The 24584-nt window shown below is 45.8% G+C and overlaps 1 protein-coding gene across 1 annotated transcript in view; it reads right to left on the bottom strand.

Moving 5' to 3' along the window:
* The window catches only part of LOC146197296 (ubiquitin carboxyl-terminal hydrolase 5-like), a 32761-nt gene extending 9765 nt beyond the window's left edge, over nt 1-22996 (bottom strand). The window contains exons 1-9 of the mRNA XM_084597160.1: nt 22660-22996; nt 21025-21150; nt 20016-20132; nt 19823-19926; nt 16829-17055; nt 16248-16342; nt 14173-14351; nt 12865-12936; nt 1237-1321 (exon numbers count right to left, since the gene is read on the bottom strand). Coding sequence (XP_084453286.1) covers nt 1237-1321; nt 12865-12936; nt 14173-14351; nt 16248-16342; nt 16829-17055; nt 19823-19926; nt 20016-20132; nt 21025-21150; nt 22660-22968 — 1314 coding nt within the window. The 5' untranslated portion in view covers nt 22969-22996. The remainder of the gene's footprint in view (nt 1-1236; nt 1322-12864; nt 12937-14172; nt 14352-16247; nt 16343-16828; nt 17056-19822; nt 19927-20015; nt 20133-21024; nt 21151-22659) is intronic.
* Nucleotides 22997-24584: the final 1588 nt, after the last annotated feature.

The following is a 24584-nucleotide window of genomic DNA, read 5'->3' as shown; positions in this document are numbered from 1 at the left end:
AACCCTGGAACTTTGCATGGCATAATATAATATCCAGTAGGCTTTGGTAATATCAACCCTTCTACATTTTTCAAGCACTTGAAATAATGCAAGAGAATGAGAAAAATAATGCGCAGCTTGTGGTTTCAGTCTTTGGATTATTTAGTACTATTTCTCACATAATCCTTGTGGTGTACTACTACTGCATGAATTTATTTGAATCTAAGCCGATATTTTTTTTTTTTAAGAACACGAGATACGAATCTTTTAGGTCGGCTTAGATTCGAGGATTATAATACTGATGTGGCTGCTACAGCAACCATGCAAGTTTAGTATAACATAACTTATGATACATGACTACCCACTAAAACTGGAAAAATGTCACACTGATGGTGCCCTCACAGAATCGGAAGACAGCATACTGCGCTCGTTGCTACTCCTAGCTGTAGCCGACAAAAGTGCTTGAGAGGATGGCTATGACTTCACGCAGAAAGAATTCGATGGCTCAAAGTTTCACCTCTGCCGCGTGACCAGTCAGCCTGCGTGTTGTGTATAAGAACGGCGCTTGGAAGTCTACAAGGAATGTTGTTCGCATTTTGTGCCTGTTTCTGATTTTTCAGTCAGCTTACAGTGGAGAAAAAAATTTGTTTTCTTGCCTTCAATTTTCAAGTGTAGCCAAAACAGCTGAAGAGATGACTATCTAACAAGAGCATAGCTGCGGGCGGGGTTCGGTGTTGGAATACCCCCAAATATTTTCTGTATGCTGCATCCTCCCATCCTTTTGGCCTTTTTTTTCTTTTTCGCCTATTTTTCTTTGACCAGTGACATCTAACAACCCTTGGAAAAATATTCCTGGCTACACCGCAACTTCCTAATTGCTACACATAATTTTCTTTTCCCACATTTTCACTAAGCATGTGACACAAGAAAATGCTATGTGCACAAAAATTTTCAGATGAAGCATTTAGTATTCCTTGGCAAGGAAATAATAGGAGGATGTCGAGTAATAAGTACAATTCCAACCTGCCACACATTGCACGAGCCCTTGTACAGAAAAATGTAATTATTAATAGTAACAAAAATATTGCTTATGTGGCCTATAAAGGAAATGCTCATTAAAACAGGTCAGGTTTTCATGCCGATAAAATATCATTCAGTCATGTTCTACATAATGTGCCAATATAAAAACCCAACCTAGACAAAAGGAGTTCAGTTGCACTATAGTTAGACAAGGTTGCATATCTATATAGTACTTACCTTCTGTTTATTCGAAAAATTATCAACTTCAGCAAGCGGTCTCCTTGAGTACTCGCCAGAGATGATGCCTACTGCCAGTTTTGTCCTATTAAAAAATAACAGTAAATGCATGACTCTCTGACTATCAAATTTATAAAACTAGATTTTAAAGTTACTTCAGGAAAAAAATTTGTTACTCTGAAATAGAGTTACCATGAAAAAGTTACTTTTCACCCTGTGAATATTAACTGACTTATAAAAAATTCACAAAAAGAAACACTATCGACCATTCTCAAATGCTCAAGAAGGCACCCCTATAAATGCACTCATGGTACATTGCAGCTTATCAACTATAGATGTACCTAAAACCAATTACAGTGTTCGTTAACAACAAAACAGTGTTCTTGATAGACGGACATTTTGCAGCTAGAACAAGAAAACACAGTAAAGAATTCAATGTAGGATTAAAAAAATATATATAAGCAATGTGCATCTGTACAATATCCTCTATAAGACCATAAATCTCGGAAGCATTCCACATAAAAAATTACCTATTCTCACTTTCAAACAAAGTCAGTGCTGCTAGTAGGAGTCAAAGTGGTCATATTATCTTCTACTTGCCATTTGCACTTTTGAAGGTTTTAAATGCTTGTTTTTGACCAAGATAACGTGTTTATCACAGGGAGCGTGAAAATGTTGCAAGCAGCATACAGTACCAGTTGTCCAATCACCACAACATGCACCACAGTGAATAGATAAAAATGACCCAGGCATCCAAGTCATTGCTCTTTGTTTTCCACTGCCTTTTGCCCACAGTCAGCAATGCACATAGGATGGCGCACTCAATCATATGAGTGCACTCATATCCACTCACACTCACATATGTGAATGCAAATGTGAGTGGACGTGAGTGAGTGTTTGTCAGTGACGTGATTGGACACATGTGGACATGAGGAGCTGTGAGTGGATGTGAGTGATTGTGGGTTCTTGTGAGCGGATGTGAGTGTACGTACTGTTGGATAAACACAGTGAGCCAATAGAGGCATCATCGAATGAGTCATCATTGGTTTGGTTTCTGGCATTTAAAGTCTCAAAGCAGCGCAGGCAATGAGGAATGCTGTAATTAATGGAGGCTCTGGATAATTTCGACCACCTGGGGTTCTTTAATGTGCACTGACATCACACAGTACACAGGCACATTGCAATCCACCTCTACCAAAACACTGCCACTGCAGCCAGGATGGTGCTGGTGGCTGCCTATGACTGAGAAATGTTAGGGTGACTGAGCATACTTTAATAGACTGGTAAAAGTACCTATCTGTCCCGGTCTGAATGCTTCACATATAGACTTAGCATCTATCTATTTATGTGATGCAATAACGCAGTTATTATGTGATTATATGGTGCCACAGGTCAGCGCACTCACGAGTGCACTCATATCCACTCACTCACACTTGAGAGTGGTCGTGAGTGGGCTTGAGAGTGAATGGGTGACTGTGAATGTGAGTGGACATCAGTGCGAGTGTGAGCGTGAGTGAATATAGGGGAGAAAACCTGGGCCAGGGGGCGCTGCGCCGCTCTGTGCGTCAGCGCCCTCCATGGAGACCCCGTCAAAATCTACGCGCAGCCCGGCCGCGTCGTCTGCTAGCCGCCGCATAGAAAAGCATGTTGTTGTCTGCTCCGCGCTGCTTTCTAGCACGTGTTTGCGCGCGCGCGCTCGGTTGTTTCTCTCCTCCTCCGGCCGCATTGTGGCCACCGTCGCGCTCTAACAATGAGGGGGGAAGAAGAAAGAAAGAAAAGAACTAGAAGGAAAATAATGACGGCGCACTTTTTTCGCGAAGCTTGTGTGGAAACGGTAACGGGATGGTTGTGGGCCTTTCTTTTTTTCTTTTTTTTTTGGGGGGGGGGGGGGGGGATATCTCGTACCATTCGTGTGTCGTACTTCTCTAACTGGCGGTGCTGAAGCAGCCATCGTGGAACCGGGTCGGCCTCAAGAAACAGATATTCGTCATTATTGCGATCACTTTACGTCAATCATCCTATCCTCATACGCGATCCTGCTTCGGGAGCTCAAAACTGCGCGTTCGCTATAGGAGATAACTGAACTAGGAATTGCGCAGCGTAACAGTGGAATTAAGAAGACAAAGATTTCCGTGGAGAGATGTCCCCGTCTGCATGGAAAGTCGTCAGACATTTCCTCGCTGTTCGCCTCGTGGAGAGGAAACTGCCGCAAAAATGGCATGCCTCGGCTTCTGGGGAATGACCCAGGTCGTTAAGAAACCCCTCATCGTTAACGGTAGCTAGGTCATTGATTTCGGATGGCAGCGCCGCAGCAGTGCACTTCCCCTGGCCGGTGTCGGCAGGAACCAAAGGGTAAGGCGGCATGCTTTGTGCCTTTGTAGGGAACGCATCCTAAACGCGCCGAAAACAGGCCCCACGGCGCCGGCAGCACTGCCTAAAACGTTTGTCCCCAAAGAGCTGAATAGGCCCCTTTCAAGTGACCAGTCACAAAGGGAAAGGAAGGAGCACTCGAAGGCTGGACCCTTCATTCTGTGAACATGGACAGAGGCATCAAGAGGTGCCGCCTCAAGTCCTTCAAGATACCTGTCGTTTGCCTCCCGCCTTCAAGCAGCGAATTCGCGTTCATTTTTTTTTTTATGTATGTCTGAGCCTGCCAACAAGCGCTCTTTGAAAACAATGTCCGGCGATCAATTAAGCATAATTTCTTGCTTTCAAAAGCACCGATAAAAAATATGCCTCCAGCCAGCCTCTATGTCAGCCGGGGCACAGAAAAAAGCAAAATTAAGAAATCCCACTGGCAAAGAGCGCCGGCTTTGCGCGCGAGAACGCGCCACCAACCCCCCTCGTCCTCACTCTCCTTCTCCCGCTCCGCGTGCACGCGTGGCTGAACGTAGCACGCGCTCCCGAGCGAGCAGGCTGCGCATACTCCGCAGACAGCCACGCGCAGCGCGGGTGCGGATGCGCGTAGGTTTTGTAGTTCCTCTCCGCTCCGCTGGAAACCGAGCGCTGGCGTCGCGGAGCAAACTCCAGCTTTGGTTCCTTATAGTAGTGAGAGCGAGCGGAAATGAGTGTGAATGCGAGTAAATGGATGCCCGTGTGAATGGTTGTCAGTGTGACTGAATGTGAGCCACCCCTCACGGTGTCTACTTACGCTAATACCAAATTCCTCTGAGACCACCTTCCAAATGTCGCTTCATCAGCACTACCTTCCCCTTTTGGTGTGGTATGGTACGGATTTCGGTATGGCACGGTACTGTACAGTACGGTATGATATGTTAGGGGAGGGGGTTTGCAGGGTGGCGCGAGTACGATTTTCGCTTGACACGCTGGGAACAAATATACGCAAACACACAGATAGATGTTTTTGATGGAGCGCGCAGCGCGAGTCCGACAGGGGGGCGTGGTTTCTGCCTGGGCGACAACAACTGCACGGCGCTAGGGGGCTGCTCCGCTAGCTGAGGGAAGCGAGGGCTGGTCTGGCATGAAGCCAGTGCCACTGCACTCAGAGCGCTGAGGGAAGCGAGGAGACAGCGAGGGCTCGTCTGGTGGTACACCAGTGCCGCAACGCCGAGGTCCGCGATGCCGGACCCGCTAAGCTACCCTAACTAAGCCGCGATCCATCGGAGCAGTGAGGGCTTCTGATAGCTATCAGTGCCACAACGCTCACTCCGATAGACCACGGCAAGCTGACGGAAGGGGAGGTGTTTACTCCTACTCTTCCCGGTAGCCCCGGGCCTCGACGAACTCCTTTGGCTCCCGGCTGCCCTTCCCTATCATACCTGCTTTACTCTACGTGCGAGTTTCTTCCTCTTCATTCTTAATCCCTACTCGAGGCCTCATGTAACTTAACTGTCCTCCTATATTCCTATTTCCTGCTTCTGGGAAAGAGAGCAATGGTTAGCCTTGACCGCCTAGTAAAGAGCAGAGACATTAGTCTGCCAACCAAGATCCGTATAACTCGTGCTATGGTCTTTCCAGTTGTGATGTATGGATGCGAGAGTTGGACTGTGAAAAAGGCTGACCGCCGAAGAATTGACGCGTTTGAATTGTGGTGCTGGCGAAGACTCTTGAGAGTTCCTTGGACTGCCAGAAGATCAAATCAGTCGATATTGTCGACCATAAACCCTGACTGCTCATTGGAGGGTCAAATTTTAAAGTTAAAGCTCAGCTACTTTGGTCATCTGATGAGAAGAGAGGAGTCGCTGGAGAAAGATTTGATGTTGGGAAAGGTTGAGGGTCGCCGGAGAAGGGGTAGGCAGCGAACGCGTTGGTTAGATGGCATCCTCGAGGCACTGCAGATAAAGTTATTTGATGTTAGGAAGATAGTGAGAGACCGGAAAGCGTGGCGTGACATGGTCCATAGGGTCACGAAGAGTCGGACACGACTGAACGACTAAACTGAACTGATATTGCGCTACATTATTTGGTAGCGCAGGCTGAAACCTCTTTGCTCTCCGAGGCCCTACTTGCCTCGTCTAACTGCCAGCCCTCATATTCCCTCATATTACATAATCGTTGCGCCCAGCAAACTGAGAGATAATGTAATAATCTAAATTCGACTCCACCTGTCGAACATCAGCGCAGGCTGCTCTCATAATTTTATTTTCAGTTGTGGCTCATAGATGGCGCTGCTGCGCTACATTCCTTCCCGGTACACAACAATGGTGAGTGTCCTCACTCACAATCTCAGTCAGTTAACTTATACAAAGTTATAATAAAAGAAAACACAGAATTTGCAATACTACATGCTGCACATGCGATGATCGTCCTTTGATGATGCATTGTCCAACGTTACTGCGAAACACTGTTCCAGTAGTTGTCACTGTCACTGCTCGCGATTCGCCGTAGGTGGCGTCACTGTAGGGAGAGGGCGGTAGTAGCCCGCTCTCATTAGCTCACCTCCATGGCTCATGTAGTCTGCTATCCACAAAAGTCAGTTTCCAGCTGTCTGGAAACACACTGCACTCGTAGAGTCTAGTTCACTTTAGCACACACGTACCCACATACTCCTTTGTGGAAGTACTTGTTCGTACACACGCACTGCGCACATGCGTTGAGTCCCGTAACGTGTTGTCCTGTAGGCTCCCTTACTGTTGCAGGCACACTCACACACACACACACGCGCACACTTCTTGCCTAATAGTACACAAAGTCGTCTCTTCGTGGAGGTAGTATACGTCGGCCGCTTCTTTCGCGTCTGGTTGGAACAGGGTTGTCCGGGACTGTGTCTGGAGTATCAAAGAACTCTTCGTCCGGGACCGTGTCCGATGCGTCGAAGAATTCTTCGTTGTTACTGATGCCGGATGGCTGCTCGTCCTCAGTGACCTCTAGGCGTGGCTCTGCTGCGTCTTCTGCTCCGACGGGGGTGTGTTCTTCTGAACCGACTTCTGGGTTACTATCCCGGTCTATATAGGGCTTTATCCTGTTAATGTTTACAATATCTCGACGTCCTCGGCGACTTTCTATTTCTCAGTCGTTTTCCGCGGTTTGTCTCACGAGGCGGAAGGGGCCGTGGTAAGGATGCAAAAATTTTGATGTGTGACCACGTTTGGATGTAGGCATACGCATGTAAACAAGATCACCAGGGGTTAGTGGCAGCGTGCGGCGTGTTTGATCGTACCGCAGCTTATTTGCCTCCTGTGACCTTCGCTCCTGCTCTAGTACCAGTTCCCTAGCGTCATTCCACCGGCGCATCGTCTCCTCGCTTGTCAGGCCCATGGCGCCCCTCGGGGCTGCCCCTACGGCTACGTCGATTGGCAATGTTGGCTCGTGTCCGTACAGCAAAAAGAATAGAGAGTATCCAGTCGTCTCATGCACGGATGAGTTGTATGCGAACGTCACGAAGGGAAGGAATCGATCCCAGTCGCGGTGATCGGACGAGACGTATTGGCTGATCATTTCAGCGAGTGTCCGGTTAAAACGTTCGCAAAGGCCATTTGTCTGAGGGTGATACGCCGTCGTGCGCGTGTGGTTCGTTTGAGTGAGACGGAACAGCTCTTTGATCATGTCGGCCACAAAATGTTGCCCTCGGTCTGTGATCACCTGTTCAGGTGCCCCATGCCGTAGAACCACTGCTTCCAAAAATGCTTTCGCGGCGCTTGCAGCTGTGGCTTCGGGGACGGTGACGGTTTCCGCCCACTTAGTGTGATAGTCGATCAGTACGAGTACATGTCGATTTCTGCTTGAGGGCTGCGTCAGGGGACCCAGGAAATCCATTCCGAGCCGCTGAAAAGGCCGCCGAGCAGGCGGGACGGGCTGCAACAGGCCGGATGGCTTAGCTGGAGGGGTCTTGCGAGTTTGGCAGTCTGTCGGCAAACATTTTTGGCCAAAAATAGCGTTGGCTGATCTTGCTTAGTGTTCTCTCCATGCCCAGGTGCCCTGCTGTTATGTCGTCGTGACAGGACGCCAGAATCTCTCGGCGGAGTGGTTTAGGGACTGCCAAGGCCAGTCTGTCTTCCTTGAAGCCTTTTGCTCTTCTGAACAGAACTTCCTCTTGTAAGCTGAAGGCTCGTGCTGTACGGCGGGTTTTTCTCTGGACAGATTCACTCGGGTTCCTCAGGTGCTCAATGATAGGTCCGAAGAAGTGGTCTTCCCTCTGGAGCTCAGCAATTCTTTCCCCCTGGTCGTCCGCAAGGAAGAGCGGCATATCTTCACATAAGGGGTGTGTGCCTTCTGCGTCATATGGGAGACGAGATAGCGCATCTGCGTTTGAGTTCTTGATACCTGGGTGATGCTTGAGGCTGATGAATTCCTGAAGGAGCAAGCTCCATCGCGTGAGACATCCACTTGGATTCTTGGTGGTCATGAGCCACGTCAGGCTGGCTTGATCGGTGACGATGGTAAACGGTATGCCAAATAGATACGGACGAAATTGCCTGACCGCGAATATTACCGCGAGACATTCCTGTTCGGTGACGCTGTAATTTTTTTCGGCCTTATTCAGATGTCGGCTGGCGTAACTGACCACATATTCTTCCATGCCGTTCTTTTGCACAAGTACTGTGCCGATCCCATACCCGCAGGCATCCGTATGGACTTCAACAGGCAACTCGGGGTTGAAGAGTAGCAGCACTGGTGAATTGGCAAGGCGCTGCTTGAGTTCTTCGAAGGCGTTTTGGCATTCGATGCTCCAGTCCCAGCCTTTGCCTGTCTTGGTGAGCTCGGTTAATGGTCGTGAGATGCGGGCGAAATCTTTTACAAAGCGTCTGTAGTAGTTGCAGAGCCCCAAGAAGCTGCGGACCTGCTTCACGTTCTTGGGTGCCATCGCTTGCTCGATTGCTTGAATATTGCTAGGGTCAGGTCTTGCCGAACATCCATCGATTATGTGGCCCAGGTACTTAATTCGGTCGGTTGCGATGTGGCACTTCTTGGCCTGCAGGCGAAGGCCCGCTAAGTCCAATGCGTTGAAAACATTTCTGAGGTCCCTTAGGTGGTCGCCAGCGGTCTTGGAGAAAACAATGATGTCGTCAAGATATGCGAAGCACACTCTCCAGAGCTGGCTTGCTAGCACTTTGTTTATCATGCGCTGGAAAGTGGCAGGGGCATTGCAGAGGCCAAAGGGGACAACGTTGAACTCGTATAGTCCGTATCCTGTAGAAAAGGCAGTTTTTTCTTTGTCTGCCTCCTGTATGGGGACTTGCCAATACCCAGACGCCATGTCTAGTGTTGTAAAGAAGTGGGAGCCTTGCAATCGGTCCACAACGTCGTCTGCCCGAGGAAGCGGATGTACGTCTTTCTTCGTGACCATATTGAGTTTCCTGTAGTCTACGCAGAAGCACCAAGTCCCATCTCGCTTCCGAACAAGAACCACGGGGGATGACCATGGACTGCTGGACTCTCTTATGACTCCCTTCTCCAACATCTCCGAAACCTGGTCTTGGATTCTTTCTCTTTCTGTTGCCGAATGGCGATATGGATTCTGCCGGACTGGTCTTGCATCCCCGGTGTTGATCTCGTGCTCAACTATGCTTGTACGGCCGAGGCCTTCATTTGCGTTGACAAAGAGGTGCTCATATTCTTCCAGTAAGGACAGGAACCCTTGACGCTGGCCTTGGTCTAACTGGGCGCCGTACTGGACTTCGTCTATTCCAGACCTAGATTGAGTCGGAGGCCTTACGCAGATTTCAATGTTCAGGAGGGGCGTGGTTTTCCCGAGTGCTGTTCCCTTGTTAATAGTCAGGGGTGTAGGTCCCGGATTGGCGATGCGGATATACGTCATGTTGTTCTGGATGCTAGCCAGGGCTCGGGCTACACTCGGATGGGGCCTGTCTGGTGTAGGGCTTAAGGGTTCTACCAGGCATGGTCCGTTTCTGCCAACCGTAACTGGAACCATAACCTCCGTAGAGGGTGGGATCTGTAGGTGTTGATGGCAGTAAATGACCTCTGGGTTTACCATGTCTGTGTCGAAATCATCCAGACGAAGCTTCAGGCTGTGTCCCCGCAGCGTGACTGTTCGGTTTGGGAAACTGATTGTCATTTCAGAGTTCGCGCACAGCGGTATTCCACCCAGGAGGTCATACGGTAGTGTATCCATTACCAGGAATGATTCTTGCAGCTCTATCGGTCCGATATGTACATTGAGCTTCACTTCGCCGGCTGCACTGACAAGTTTTCCATTGACGTTCCTGACAATGGCTGTAGTTTTGCCCATTTCTGCACCTATCCTGGCCACGAAGCTCTGGGAGGCAATGTTCACCGATGCGCCGGTGTCTACTATCATTGCCGTTTTCCGGCCTTTCACCGAAACAGGAAGGGTGACGAGGTGAGAACTGCATGCGTAGGCCGCCTCTCCTAGGGAGTTACCTTTTTTCATTTCGGGGGGAACTCGTGGACCCCGCCGTCCTAGTTTCCCAATGGCTGGGCGCCTTGTGCCCCTGTTGGCGCTAGCTGCATGTTGCACTGACGCATTATATGCCCGGATCGGCCGCAACGGTAGCATCTAACTTGCCCGGCCTGATTCCGGGACTGTCAGCCCGGGAACCTGCGTGGACCTGGTCGAGCAAGTTGTTCAACGGCATATGTCAGAGCCTTCACGCTCTCTTGTAGGGCATCAAACATTTCGGTCGTTACGACCTGTGCTGCTGAGGCGTTATGCCTCGGAGTCGACTCCCAGTTATGTTCGGGCGGGCCTGCCGCAGCATGGTAAGGGTCTGCTGCTAGAAATGGAGAGGCCGCTGCAAATCCTGGGAGGGGGTGTGCTGGCATGGCCGCCACAGCATGCTGCGCCATGGCACCTACGTGTGTTAATCGCTGCAGGTGTTGCAGAAATTCTGACGGGGTTTTGGGGTTTGAGATGGCCACCCTCTCCATCATTTCCGGTCGCAACCCGCGCAGCAGGCAACGCACCCTCTCTGCGTCTGTCATGGTGGTGTTTGCCCGAGCGCAAAGGTGAAGGATGCTCGACACGTATTCTCGAGGAGTTTCACCCGGCTGCTGCCGCCTCTCATGTAGTTGGATGAAGGCCCAATCCCTGACGTCCTCCCCGGCAAAACTTTCGCGAAGAGCCCCTTTCCACTGGTCCCAAGTCTCCAGCTGCCGTGCAGGTGAATCCCTCAAGATGGCGCTGTACCACCGACTGGCCTCGCCGCCGAAGGCGAAAATCAAATTGTTGGCTTTTTGGGCGTCACTCCATCCCACTGCCGTTGCGTAGCGCTCATATAGGCGCACCCAGTCTTCCACGTCTTCGTCAGATTTTGCAGAAAAACGTGGAGGGGGGCCATAGAGCCTTGACGCTTGCTCGTCTCCGGCGCCTTCCATCGTGTTTTGGATGCTACGATTGCTACGACTCCGTAAGACCCGCTCGTCACTATTCCCAATCATTAAATTTTTTTTTTTTTCTCTCTTTTATTTGCACGTCGCTGCGGTGGTTGCGATTCCGAATATCTTCGCGAAGCGGTCGTTCAGTGACCTTGGTTTGTCTTCTAATTCAACATCTTGCCACTTCTCTTCCGGGTTAATTGGCGATGAGTGTTGGACCGCCTTCGCCTGATTCCTTCGGTCGCGGCGTTGCCATGTACGCGACTTTCCTTCGCTACAGTTGTTGTTCATCGTCGGGAAGTAGTCGTCCCCGGCACCTCCACCATTTGTCGCGAGTACGATTTTCGCTTGACACGCTGGGAACAAATATACGCAAACACACAGATCGATGTTTTTGATGGAGCACGCAGCGTGAGTCCGACAGGGGGGCGTGGTTTCTGCCTGGGCGACAACAACTGCACGGCGCTAGGGGGCTACTCCGCTAGCTGAGGGAAGCGAGGGCTCGTCTGGCATGAAGCCAGTGCCACTGCATTCAGAGCGCTGAGGGAAGCGAGGATACAGCGAGGGCTCGTCTGGTGGTACACCAGTGCCGCAACGCCGAGGTCCGCGATGCCGGACCCGCTAAGCTACCCTAACTAAGCCGCGATCCATCGGAGCAGTGAGGGCTTCTGATAGCTATCAGTGCCACAACGCTCACTCCGATAGACCACGGCAAGCTGACGGAAGGGGAGGTGTTTACTCCTACTCTTCCCGGTAGCCCCGGGCCTCGACGAGCTCCTTTGGCTCCCGGCTGCCCTTCCCTATCAAACCTGCTTTACTCTACGTGCGAGTTTCTTCCTCTTCATTCTTAATCCCTACTCGAGGCCTCATGTAACTTAACTGTCCTCCTATATTGTGCTACATTATTTGGTAGCGCAGGCTGAAACCTCTTTACTCTCCGAGGCCCTACTTGCCTCGTCATAACTGCCAGCCCTCATATTCCCTCATATTACTTAATCGTTGCGCCCAGCAAACTCAGAGATAATGTAACAATCTAAATTCAACGAATATAGTTAGAGCTGTGGCTCCACCTGTCGGACATCAGCGCAGGCTGCTCTCAATTTTATTTTCAGTTGTGGCTCATAGATGGCGCTGCTGCGCTACAAGGGTTCCTTAAGACTGCATACCTTAAGACTGCATACGGACTACAAGGGATGCTGTACAGAGGGTTCCAGTTTACTTTGGAGCATCTTTGCATTTCAATGTTAGTCATAAATAGACAGCAGTAAAAAGGATATGAGCAACACTGTCCTTGTGCCAAAAAACTGGAACCTGAGTCAGCTGTCCATTACTGAAGACAAAAAACAGCGCCACAACAAGTGACAGGAGGTGGACAAGAGTTTGTCTTTCTTCTGTCACTCGTCGAAGCACTTTTGCCGATCAGCTCGAGAATACTCTGGAGATCGATAAAGATAAATTTTCATCGCTCACTTACCTTCACAGTTTTAAAGTTGTGAAGGTAACTAAGTTGGCAGGATGTCCTACACATATATACCTCTGAGCACTGCTAAGAAGTTGTGCTTGGATCAATGGCCATAGCAATTTCATTTAAGCCACAGTAAGATGATACAAACTTTGGAAACACTCTACAGGTATTAATGAAGCAGTAATAATGTATAAATTGCCTTTCAGAAGTTTTATCCATCTGACGCATTAATTACTGAACTCACCGACAAACAGTAGCTATCGTTACAGGTTAATTCACCAAACTTCTACCACTCAGTCACAAACATTAGCCCCGCATATAACACCCCGCCACTCAATATTTGTTTCAATTCGATAACATCTGTAACTGGCCCCAATGTGTGCAAAATGATTGATGACAGCACTCACATTTGAACAGTGAAATCTGCAGCTGGGTCAGGTGGAGCACTGTCAAAAAGCTGATCCGCATTATCATAGTACCTACGTACAAAGAGGAATTAGTACTGTATTCGGCAATGTGAATCGGCAACGGAAGTAACAACTGGGCTGGCCTTAATCGGATTCGGTTAAATGCCAATCTTGATCAAATTCAAACAAGGTTGAATTTTGGGGATTCAGGGAGTGGGGGAGGGGGCAAATTTTGAGGGTGGTCCACCTAAATTTAGGAGTCACCACTCAGTTTTTAGACACCATTCTTGATCAAATTCAGATTAGTTCAAACTTCGGGAGTTCACGGGTGTCAAATTTTGGGCAAGGCCCGTCTAACTTCGGAAGTCACCACTGAGGTGTCATATTGAAGTCAGGTTATTACACCAATTTGGGGTCAAATTCAGATGAAATAAATTTGTGGGAACCCAGGGGGGCCAAATGGGGGGGGGGGGAAGGACGTGGCCCTCCCAAATTTGAAGGTCCCCACTGAAATGACCATACCGTAGGCTGGATTGGATATGTATTTCGGTCTAATTAGGTTCTAGGAAGCCAAATACTGGGAGGGGGGTGGGGGGGGTGTGGAGGACCCAAATTTGGAGGTCGATGACAACTGAACTGGCCATATTCTGTTTAGGTTGGACATTAATTTCAGTCCAATTCTGACAAAGTGAAATTTTGGGCTTTCAGGGTGCCAAATTTGTGGGGTGGACCACTCTAATTTTGATGTCAACACTGAGTTGCCCATACTAGGACTAGGTTGGACACCAAATTTGGTCAAATCGAATTTCAAGGGTCCAAGGGCCAATTTTGGGGTTGCGAAACGACACTTTCTGTAAACACTTTCTGCAGGCACCTGTCACGGACAACTGCATATTTTTTTTTTTTTTTGCACCATGAACCAATTAATGCTCACAAATTAAAAAAATATGCACTGGCAAGCCTCGGTACAATGGCATCTGTCATGTCACATGACAGCAGCAGCTGCCTGCCAGATACCCTTAAAATATACGCAGCACCGTACCGTGGCCACCACTGCCAGCACACAAAGCTCTCCATAGAGTTACGGCGAAGCGTCGTGACCAGAAAAGTACAGAAGGACTTATCATTATTAATATCATAATTTATTTTACCCTTAAAGACCGCTGTTATTACGTAGGCTTAGGCATTATCAACTTTAACCTGTCAGTATGATTGTGCAAATATTAAGTGTCACCTCAGTTTTTACAAGAATTTCTTTTCCAGCAGATCTCTAACCACCCTATACTGAAAAAAAAACATTTTGCTCACTTTTTCTTGAAGTCGGCGATGCTCATAATGACCTGTATGATGGCATTCATGTAGCATGCGTTCCCGAGGTTCTTCAATCCTGTGTAGCCAGGACCAAATAGCTGCTCCGACTCTTCACCAAGCCGTGTCTCGAATTCCTGCCTTGCTTCAATGTTCCGCTCTAGGTATGTCTTTTCTGTCTGCATACAAGCATTACCAAACCAAACATCATATGTGGTCCCGCATGATAGTGGTTAACCTTTTACCTTAACCTCATATCTTTTTTTAACCTCATGATGTCATAAGATAGTAAAAAGTCTGCACTTCGTTTTTGCACTAAAAAACAGTGACTAGGCAAGTATATCAAGAAATAAACAAATAAATCACTGTGGGCAGCTGCGTTGTATGCAACGCTCAAAGTGGTAGAGACCTGTACAGACCTCAAAATCATCAGTAGCAATGCTCAGTTGGGTACATGCATTTTGATTTCTGAGAACTGTTGTGTTATACTGGTGGCAATTCTGAATAAAAAAATGAGTCGATGCTGAGGCAGCGATCGATTATTGAGTGTTAGCTCGATAAACTTGCAAAGCAGTTGGTGCAGATTGCTGGAAGCTGCCCTGGCTCCCCTTCCATCATCATGTGGCAATGATCAGCGAAGAGTGTAGTCGCTTATATACATACAGTAGGGCCAGACTATGCACAACGCCGTCTGTTGGAATACAAGTAGCACCATCTAGTGAATAGATTCTGCACTTATCTGGCATACTAACTTTGTTTGTATCCTGATCAAATGATGTACATCCTCCTTCCTATATCCAGTATACGTTTTCATTACATCCAAAAAGAACGCTGCGAGCCAAACTTAGATAGCAATGCGCGCAGTGCAAGAAAACGAATTGTTTGACACCATCCGGAACGTCCTGAAACAAACGGCTCGGCCGCAATGGCTGTTTAAGATCCCTGGGGCATGGTTTGGGATAGCAAAGGTCGCTGATGTGAATATCCCGCATAGACTGGGCTACGACTCCACTAGGTACTCCGTGACCTGCCGAATCGTTTTTCACCACCTTGAACCTCCTGCACCAAACAGGTGGCCCTAAAATTTTATATAGATGGTGGCACAAAGAGGTCCAACCTCGATGCCCACCTGACCGGGTTATATGGTGCAACGAAAGTAGAGGTCTGAACTGCAGTGCTCGAGCACAGCGCTTCACATCCCTTGTTGCTATGCAACTATCATGCAGTCACATGGTATGGTATCACCTTAGTTGCGTGGTATATATAAGTCCTTGCTATGTGACGACCACACTGGGGTGCCATTTTGAAACTACGGCTCACATGACCTTGGGTTGCTGAAAACATGACCTTGAGAAACTAGTTGAGCTCCGGCTCTAAAAGAGAATACAGTGCAACAATTAATTGCTGCAATAGAAGAGTAATGTTACACACGTTAAGAAATGCTACAAAATTTTCCTAACTTTCATGGCCAATGCATGTACATTTAAGTTTTGTTATTAGCCGTCGAGAGGTCCGTACAAAATTCGAACTATGAGCGAGAACCTGTGGGCAGCTGTAAAGTGAATTGTGAAATGATGCGCTGCTCACTACACAACTGGCCCCAGTTAACTGCATTTGTAGTAGATATTTCCCATATGTCATTTACATGCATGCTTCATTTTCCCCAAGAATTTTAATGAATCTGTTGACCATCTCTCACTTGCTTTGCTTCTTATTTTTAGATTTCTCATATATGTCAGTAGTCCTAATTAACATGCCTAGATGCTACAAAAGTGGGCTGCAGTGCCGGTGCTACTACCAATACAGCAGACTATGTCAAAATGAGTTTACAATACGCTTTCTTTTCTCGGAAAGGACACCAGCCTATTTAGGATTCTCATATGTAGCAAAAAAACTGGGCATCCAAAGGACATAAGAAATGATAAAGCTAAAACAGATGCATCTTGATGATGCAGTATTGAATTTTAGACCTGAATGTCTTGCCTTATCCGTTCTCCCACTGAAGCCACGCATGCCTGTGGTATGTGGAAAAACACTGAAGGCTAAAGGCACATACAAAATACACATAACATTACCTTTTGCATCTTGGCCATGTCAATGCCAAAATGTTTGAGATGCTTGGCGAGTTTAGTGTCTATGACCAATCGTTCTTCATTAAAGGAGTAGACATCTGAAAAAATAAGAAAAAAAAAGATTCAGTGAAATACCCTGACTACATGCCCAAAGCACATATGCTGCTATAATTCGCATATCACACGAGAATTAGTCAAACATAGTATTTTAGGATATAGTAGATTTCCATTAAGGGAATAAAATACCTATTAACATACAACTAAGTGAAAATATGCATATAGGTAGTTCTAAAGAAGATTTTTCAGAAGCTTCTAAGCTGAAGAAAAATTCATCCCGACGAAAGCTGTAAACCCGAGACTGCAGCCTGTCTGAGAGGGCCATTCCATCAACAGAATTAACAAGAATATTTGGCAGTTAGCAGGGTGAGTCCAAGCTGAATCGATCAACTCAAAGTGGGAATACAGTTAGTCACCTATAATCTAAATGTGAACTAAAACAAGTCCCACATTTTAGCTCAGTAGCCGCACTTGCGTAAAAGCTGGTGGGTAATTATCCCCTTGATTCATAAGAGAATTTGGCTCACCAGCCCCATTTCGGCTGATAGTGGCCAGCTTGACTGCTAGTGGATATCCGGTCTTGTCGTAGTATTCTAATAAATGGTCAGTGCGGCCACTGGTCTCTGGGGAGCACATTATAGTGCCATCTGTCAAATTCATCCACAGATCCTTGGTTGAGCCGCAACGCTTGCATTTCCATCCCCTAGGCGGCACTTTCACTCCGTTGTCTAATTGCTCCAGCCATTCGCTGTACCTGCAGGTTACGAAAAATACACACATGCCAGGTGTGTTCACTTATAATTAGTGCTTCGGTGGAAACCATGCGTGCAACCATTATTAAAGGGATGCGAGGATTTCAGATCTGAGAATTCCATACTACCTTTTCATGGCAGTAATGTGTGTACCTTTCTACGGCAACACGGCTGAAGAGCATTGCAGAAAAATGTCAGCTAGAGTCACAATAAAGCTGTGCTGACAGTTCAACGGTTATAGTACCTAGCTGTGCACAGTAATAGCATTAGTAATAACATTGATAAAATGTGGCTGAAGAACTTTTGTGAATCTTTTAAACCTTTATGTTGTACAGAATGATCAAATTAAGCTATTTAAATCTGGAGATTACTAGACGTACTTGGTACAAAAAATATAAGCTTACAAAGCTAAGAAGGTCATGAAAACAAGACAGAACACGGGCACAGCCATTTAAAGAACTTAGGATGAGCTGGTAACATTACTATGATGCTGGAGACAAGTTCTCTTCACAAACTTTCTGTTTTTATTTAATGATTGCATTAAGTAATGTGATCCTCAAAAATCTTTTTGAGACACTTTATTGAAACTATACAAAATATACAGCCATAAAACCGAAAATACAATGCTACCACAATGCTGTGCAATGTCAGCGCTTGTTAAGAACCCCAGGTGGTCAAAATTTCCGGAGCCCTCCACTATAGCGTTTCTCATAGCCTGAGCTGCCTTAGGACGTTGAACCTTACAAACAATTACCATAAAACTGCGACAGATGGCAATGAAATTGCAGACACCTTAAGCAGTTGCTTTTACTGTTTTTACACAATTAACAGCATGCTCCCAAATGATCTCAGGTTTGTGTGCATAGGATGTCACAGTAATGAGAGAAGAGTTGAAACATGGCATCAAGAAAAAGCTATGGCATAGGATGTTGGCATAGCTATGGCATAGGTGGCTCCCCTACACTACTGGGAGCCACGCCCAGCAAACAAACAGGCAAAGAATTTTACGAGCGCAGACAAGGCCACTGGACAGCTGTAAAGCTGAGAAAAAAAAGGCATCTTGAAGCAATTGCTACAGAGCAGTGTCATGTTGAAAAGGAGAGCCCTACATATGCACCAGGTCACTTTAATATATTAATTTAGGCCCTCAACTTAAATAGCGTGCTCTGAAATTTTTGAACTCATTTTTCTTCGTTTGAATTTTTTGCAAGAGCACAACCATTAGGAAAACTACCATTTCCAAATTCTTCTGCCAAAGGCTTCTATCAGTGATTCCTGGGCTAAAATTTTGTTGGGAGCAAGATAAGGTACTTTTTTCATTCCTAATTATTACATAAGACATAAAGCCATCAAATATGTGATATGCAATGACAAAAAAAAAAAAATTAAGTTCGTTTTTAAAGTACTCGGATCTTTACAAGAATGTCATAAAGAACCCTCAGTTGGCCTTATGGAACACAATGAACTACCTAGAAGTTATCTAAGCACAAACTGTTAACACACCTTCATGATTTTGAAATGATAGTTTTCCTAAGCCGGCACACTTAATTACTCATTATGACAGCTACAACCTTGTTTCTATTTGTCCTAAGCTTCCAAAGAAAATCCAAAAAGGTGTTTTCTAAATTCAAATCGACGTTGCCCATTTGTTTTATATTTTTGAATTCTGGCCAATTTTGAAAATGTGGAGAAACAAACGGACAACGGACAGCTACAAATTTTTGCCGGAATGAAGAACAAGGCCACCATAATAAAGAGAAAAATGTTTCAATGCAAACAACTTATTATTGCATCGTGCCAGAATGTAGGGCCAAATACTGAAAATTTTCAGTGCAAGTGCTCAGTTTTATATTTATTTTTATAATTTTAAACATTATAATGCAACATTTTTTCCCCCCTAATATTTCTGAGGTACTAAAGGTTGTTGAGAGAGAGTTTAATAAAAATCAAAGATGATTTGTTTTTATATTGAAATCAAAGTTGTCCCTTTTTGCTCCTTTAGAAATTTGGCCAAATATGATGCATTGTGGAGAAAACACCTAACAGTCTAAGCCTCAAATTTTACCTGAAATTCAGAACAAAACATAATAGACAAAAGGTTTTAGCAACAACAACTTAATGATTTGTGCTTGAATGTAGGATTGAAAACTTCTGGAGCAAAGTCTGCAATATTTTACTAAAACAACTACGACAAGAAAACAATTTTTATTAACTCTTCCAAAAGTAAATGTTGCAGAACTGTACTGTTGAGTAAAATACAATGCACAACAAAATTTCACTGAGCAAGCAGCAGGGCCCCAAGCTTGCTAACGTTTTGAGATGGAAAAAACAGTTTTCTACCTCCAGTGATATACGGTTTCTTTTCTCAGAAAATTATTGTGTACCTTGAAAAACTAAGGGTCATTACTTTGTGTCAAGACATTCACACACCACAAATAAAAATTTCACTGAAAACAAAAAATTGTCATAGGACCACGTCTCTTCTTATCTGAAATAACACACCCACTTCCCCTTCTGGACCAGTTTACTGAAGAAAGTAGAGCATTACGACAAATTATTTTATTTCGCCGACAGTAAAGCTGCCCTTTGTCAGGGCAGCTTTACAAGGCTGCTCTGGCAAAAAGAATACCGTTTTCGAAACTGTCAGCAAAATAAACATTGAAAATGAACAGTCTCGTTTTTCGTAACGTTGTACAATATATACACATTTATGCATGCAGCCATCTACAAAATCTGATGACTATATACGCAAGAAAGCCCAGAACCTACCACGACACAGCAAATGTTTCTTGAGCTGTTTTTTCCAAGGCTTCTTGTTCAGCAATCACAGTGGCAGAGTCGGCAGCAAGAACTGCTGTAATGCAAAGCTGCACCTAAAGAGGGAAAAACGAGAATGCACTCATGGCTGCTCTGCTCATGCGATCAACTAATACCGAACCAGAAGACGAGAATCGTAACTTACTGACTGAGGAAGGTTTCTGTCTGGCAGAGGAATGGCATGGAAGTCTGGAAGTATAACGAGTGAACTGTAGTCCTTGTACTCGTCTTTTTTCCGTTGGCCTGAAACTTCCTTTTGCCCCTGTGACCAAAAGGTTGGGTGTCAGTGAGATGTAGGCAAAAACAAAAAGCTACATTAGACAAGTTATTACACATTATAAGCAATGAGCGATAAGTGAATAGAGCATGAAGCAAAAGTGTAGAGCACTGACCGATTGCACCTTGCACCGCTCACTAACTGTGTTGCAAAGCAAGGAGCATGAAGGGTGGGAGAATATAAGTGAGCATACAAAGTACTAAACAAGAAGTAGTCAACTACTTTGCACAAGCAGTAAGTAAACCTGCAGTCTATATAGCCTTATCATGTCCAGTGGAATAACTCAGCTCGAGGATACATTAAAAATCATTTTTTCATTTGCGCAGTGGAACGTTGAGTTAACTAATGGATTGTCATTCTTGCTTTTCGCAAATTCAAGATGAGCTGAAAAGCAAAAAGGAAAGTTTCAGAAACAACAGGTAAAAATGGGGAAATATATTCCAGCTGCAGTAGCGCTGGAAATGGCCAGAAGATATTCTAGCTGGGATTGAATGGATGGATTCCAGTTTTCCAGCCAGGCATGATTTTCAGTTCTATATAATCCAACTGGAAAAAATAATTTTTCTTTTGTCTGGGAAAGATCAGGCATGTGTTAACTCTATTAGCAACAGTTACAACTGATTCAAATGTAGTTCTTCAGTATCAAGGAGGCATGATACAAGGGTGGTTAACTGAGCTAATCAGTCCATACTTCAAAGTTTGTTGCAGCAGAAATGGGTAAATGAAGACACAGAGAGGAATAAGCATTCGTTGACGAAGCAGCTTTGTACACTGCTTTAATTCTGTGTGTCTGTTCTACAATTTCTGCTGTAACCAACTACAAATATTGAATAACTACCTTTAGTTCATGAGTTGAGAACAGAAGCTCAAAACACACCTGCACACTCACTCTCTTCAAGTGAAGGTAGACAGCATTCCCAGTTCTTGTGTAGTGCCTCTCAACGTGCCTCTTTGCAAACCCAAGGAAAGTGTTTAGACACACATAAAGCCCTCCTTCAGACTCCTGAAACAAGCAAGTTTATGTGCACACACACACCTTACTGCATAATCGTACAGTAACTACAGCTGGTTACATCGGGATGCACATGCATCTGGCATAGGTAATGTTCTATATGAAGCACAATATCATGTGTTATTTCAGTTAAACCCCAAAATCCCTATTTCACATCCTTTTCTTCTTAGCGTGAAAACTCGGATGAAGATAAGCATGACCATTCATCATACAGACATCCTTGAGTGGTGTTTTATAGCATAAACCCATTATCTTCGTGCATACACTTCTTGGTTTATATTTCGGTGCTTGAAATTTTATGTTCTAGGTGTGTTTTTCACTAACATATATTCAGTACTTGAAGTTCAGTTGCGAGATATGTTTGCAGCTCCTAAGTTTTTCGCCTTTTTGTGCTATTCCCTTCGAGTATTTTTCAGTTAACCCAGGTTCAAAATGTGTTGAATCAGCCAGGCCCTGAGTGAGACAGCAACATTGCCATGATGCATATTACAAATGTTTTCTTCAGTGGTTGTGATTATGAGCAAACATACGGTGATGTTGCATTCATGATTCAGTGCAAAACATATTCGTGATTTCAGACTCTAGTAGCATCTTTACTGAGCCATCAACTTAACCATAAAGGCCTGATCTGGTTTATAGGGATTAACCAAAGCGACTCAGGCTATGAGAGATGCCGTAGTGGAGGGCTCTGAAAATTTCGACCCCTGAGGATTCTTTACCGTGCACTGACATCGCACAGCACACGGGTGCCTTGATTTCGCCGCGGCTGGCATTCAATCCTGCATCCTTGCGCACCGCGGTGGAGTGTTAACCATCAAGCTAGCTTTAAACTGCATCAAAGCATGTAAGCAAAAGTCCCGTTGTGAGGCTCACGTCCCAAATAAACAAGTAGCAAGAGTAAGGAGAAATGGGATCTTCATTTCATGCGCCGACATCGCACACGCCTTTGCGTTTCGCCTCCATCGAAAGGCAACCGCCGCGGACGAATCCGTGAGGCACCGCGCGGCGGGTGCTTTCGCTTACCAGGTTTAACCTTGAGGTTTAATTAGGTTCGGTTGATTTGGTTTGAGGGGTTTTAACGTCCCAAAACGACTGAGGCTATGAGAGATGCTGAGTTGCTTTTCGCAAACTGCCGCCGGGGCCATGATTTGATCCCGTGTCCTTGGGTTCAGTGGTCGAGCGCCCTTGATTACCACTGAGCTACTCGACGCATTGTACACCACGCCCAGCGCCTCCTCTACTTTAGGTTACGATCCCTGAAAAAACGCTTTTCCTCCTCTGCCGCTCGATAGCACGGTGCTGAATTCATAAGAGCTGCGACCAAAGCCAAAACCGAGGCCGGTAACAGCTGACAGTCATGTAATTATAAAGAGTGAAATTTTCTTCACAGTGTTCATGATTCGTTAATCGAGGTGCGTTCACAATGCACCGCGGCTACAGATATATATCGAATACCCTGTGAAAGAACGCTCTGCACTAAAGACACAGCGCAGAACTTACCGGCGTGTCGAACGAGAAGACGCACTCATCCTTGTAAATTTTAGCCGAATCTCCAGGCGTTTTGATTTTGTGAACGTGCGGTGCGAGCTTCTGATAGAAATCTTCCATTCTGGTGCTGTGGGCAATGGAAAATCCTTGTCCCGACCCTTCGCACACATTCAACCCACGTTCGTAGTCCGCGGACACGCGCTGAAAATGATGATGATGATGTGTTCCCGTTGGTGCGATAAAAGCAAAGAACTCGGGGATATCGGGGACAGCGGAGGCGGCGGCCAGCAGCAAAGCAGACTCCAAAGTCGCCATAAACATTTCTCAGGAAAAATGATCTCCTAGAAATCAGAATTAAAAGAGAAAAAAAAAACGAGTTTGCTTATAGGACGGATCGAAGTTATGTCTGCCGAGCAGTGAACCGAGATGCATTCATATCATTTTACGACTACACTAATCACTTTAAACTAAAAAAGATGATATATAGAAAGGAGGAGGAAGGCCCACGTCAGGCGTCGTGCCTTTTGGCCTCCTTCCTGAAGTGTAAAAAATGAAATGCACTTCAAATAAATAAATAAATAAATAAAAAAATAAAATATCTGCCACCAAACAAGAACTTGAACAACAGTCTGGAGGTAATGTGGAGTTGGCTCCACATTTTTAGCCCCAACAAATCTAGCACACATGTACCCAATAAAATACAACCCAACTTGCAAAGAATGTGTCGAGCTAGACAGTTATGATCATTCTATGGAGCTGCAAAAAGGCGCCGCCAGTCCCTTCTCCAGAGTGGTGGGGGGCTATCCGGGCCAGCTAGGAACCATTGACAGAAGTCCGGGCCACTGAGCGGGTTCATAAGGTCAACAAGAGCTATGGGCTCAAAGCCATCTAGCACACCGCCCACACAGAACTCAATGCGAACAATAAACATTTTCCAATCCGAATCCTTTTAACCAAAATTTATTCATGCAGCTTCCATGACTGGCATCGCAATCTCCACAGGTGGTGGTAAGCGGCTGAGATCACCACACAGCCACTTCCACCATGGAGAAGGAAAAGTTTCATTCATAGGGCTTCTGCCGTGGTAATGGCCTGCAAGCATGGACATTTCACCTACAGACCCATCTATAGCGTACATTTTGTACGAGCAAAAATACCGCATTGTTTCCATAGAAGCTTAGAACCTTTTGCGTGTCGTGTGCATGAAACCTTGCACAAATAGGGTTGCCACACTGCCAGTTCCCAAAGACTCAATATAGGCTGTGTAATTGCCAACATGCTAATCACTGGTTTGCTTTATAGATATGGTGTAATGGCTAAAAGTGACTCAGGCCATCAGGGATGTCTCAGTGAAGGGCTGAGAAAATTTTGATCACCTGGGGGTCTTAAATGTGAATTGACACTGCATAGTACACGGACTTTTCACCTCCATCTAAAAAGCAGTATGTACAGCTGGGTCAAACCTGCATCCTTGGAATCAGCAGTTGAGCACTATCACCACTGAGCCACTGCAGCGGGGCACATTCTAATCACTGCATGCACCTAAAGTCCAAGAGCGCGCAGACATCTCTGTGCAACCCAAGGACCAGTGAGCGACAGGTCAAAGTTGCTCACGTGGTGTTGCCTCAAGGTTCAATACAGTGCTATTGAAATCCTAGATGGCCTTCTTAGGCAGTAACAGGAGTTATATCTTATGTGACGCAGGCAGAATAATTGTTAACCATCCACAAATTGTCAAGTGGTGACTAATAGTGCATCCATAACGCATTATCTTAAGACAAGTATCTTCATTCTGAAACCTGAAAAAAATTACTCTTTTAAAGACCCCCGGCACAAACACCTACATTAAACTTGTGCATCTTGCAGCCAATGTTGATTTACACTATAGTCAGACACAACAGAAGTCTGCAGTAACTACTACCCACAATTCCTCCGTG

This window comes from Amblyomma maculatum, chromosome 3, assembly GCF_055883805.1.
Source record: "Amblyomma maculatum isolate TAMU_Amacu chromosome 3, ASM5588380v1, whole genome shotgun sequence".
Taxonomy (NCBI): domain Eukaryota; kingdom Metazoa; phylum Arthropoda; class Arachnida; order Ixodida; family Ixodidae; genus Amblyomma; species Amblyomma maculatum.
This window is presented reverse-complemented; position numbering and strand designations above follow the sequence as displayed.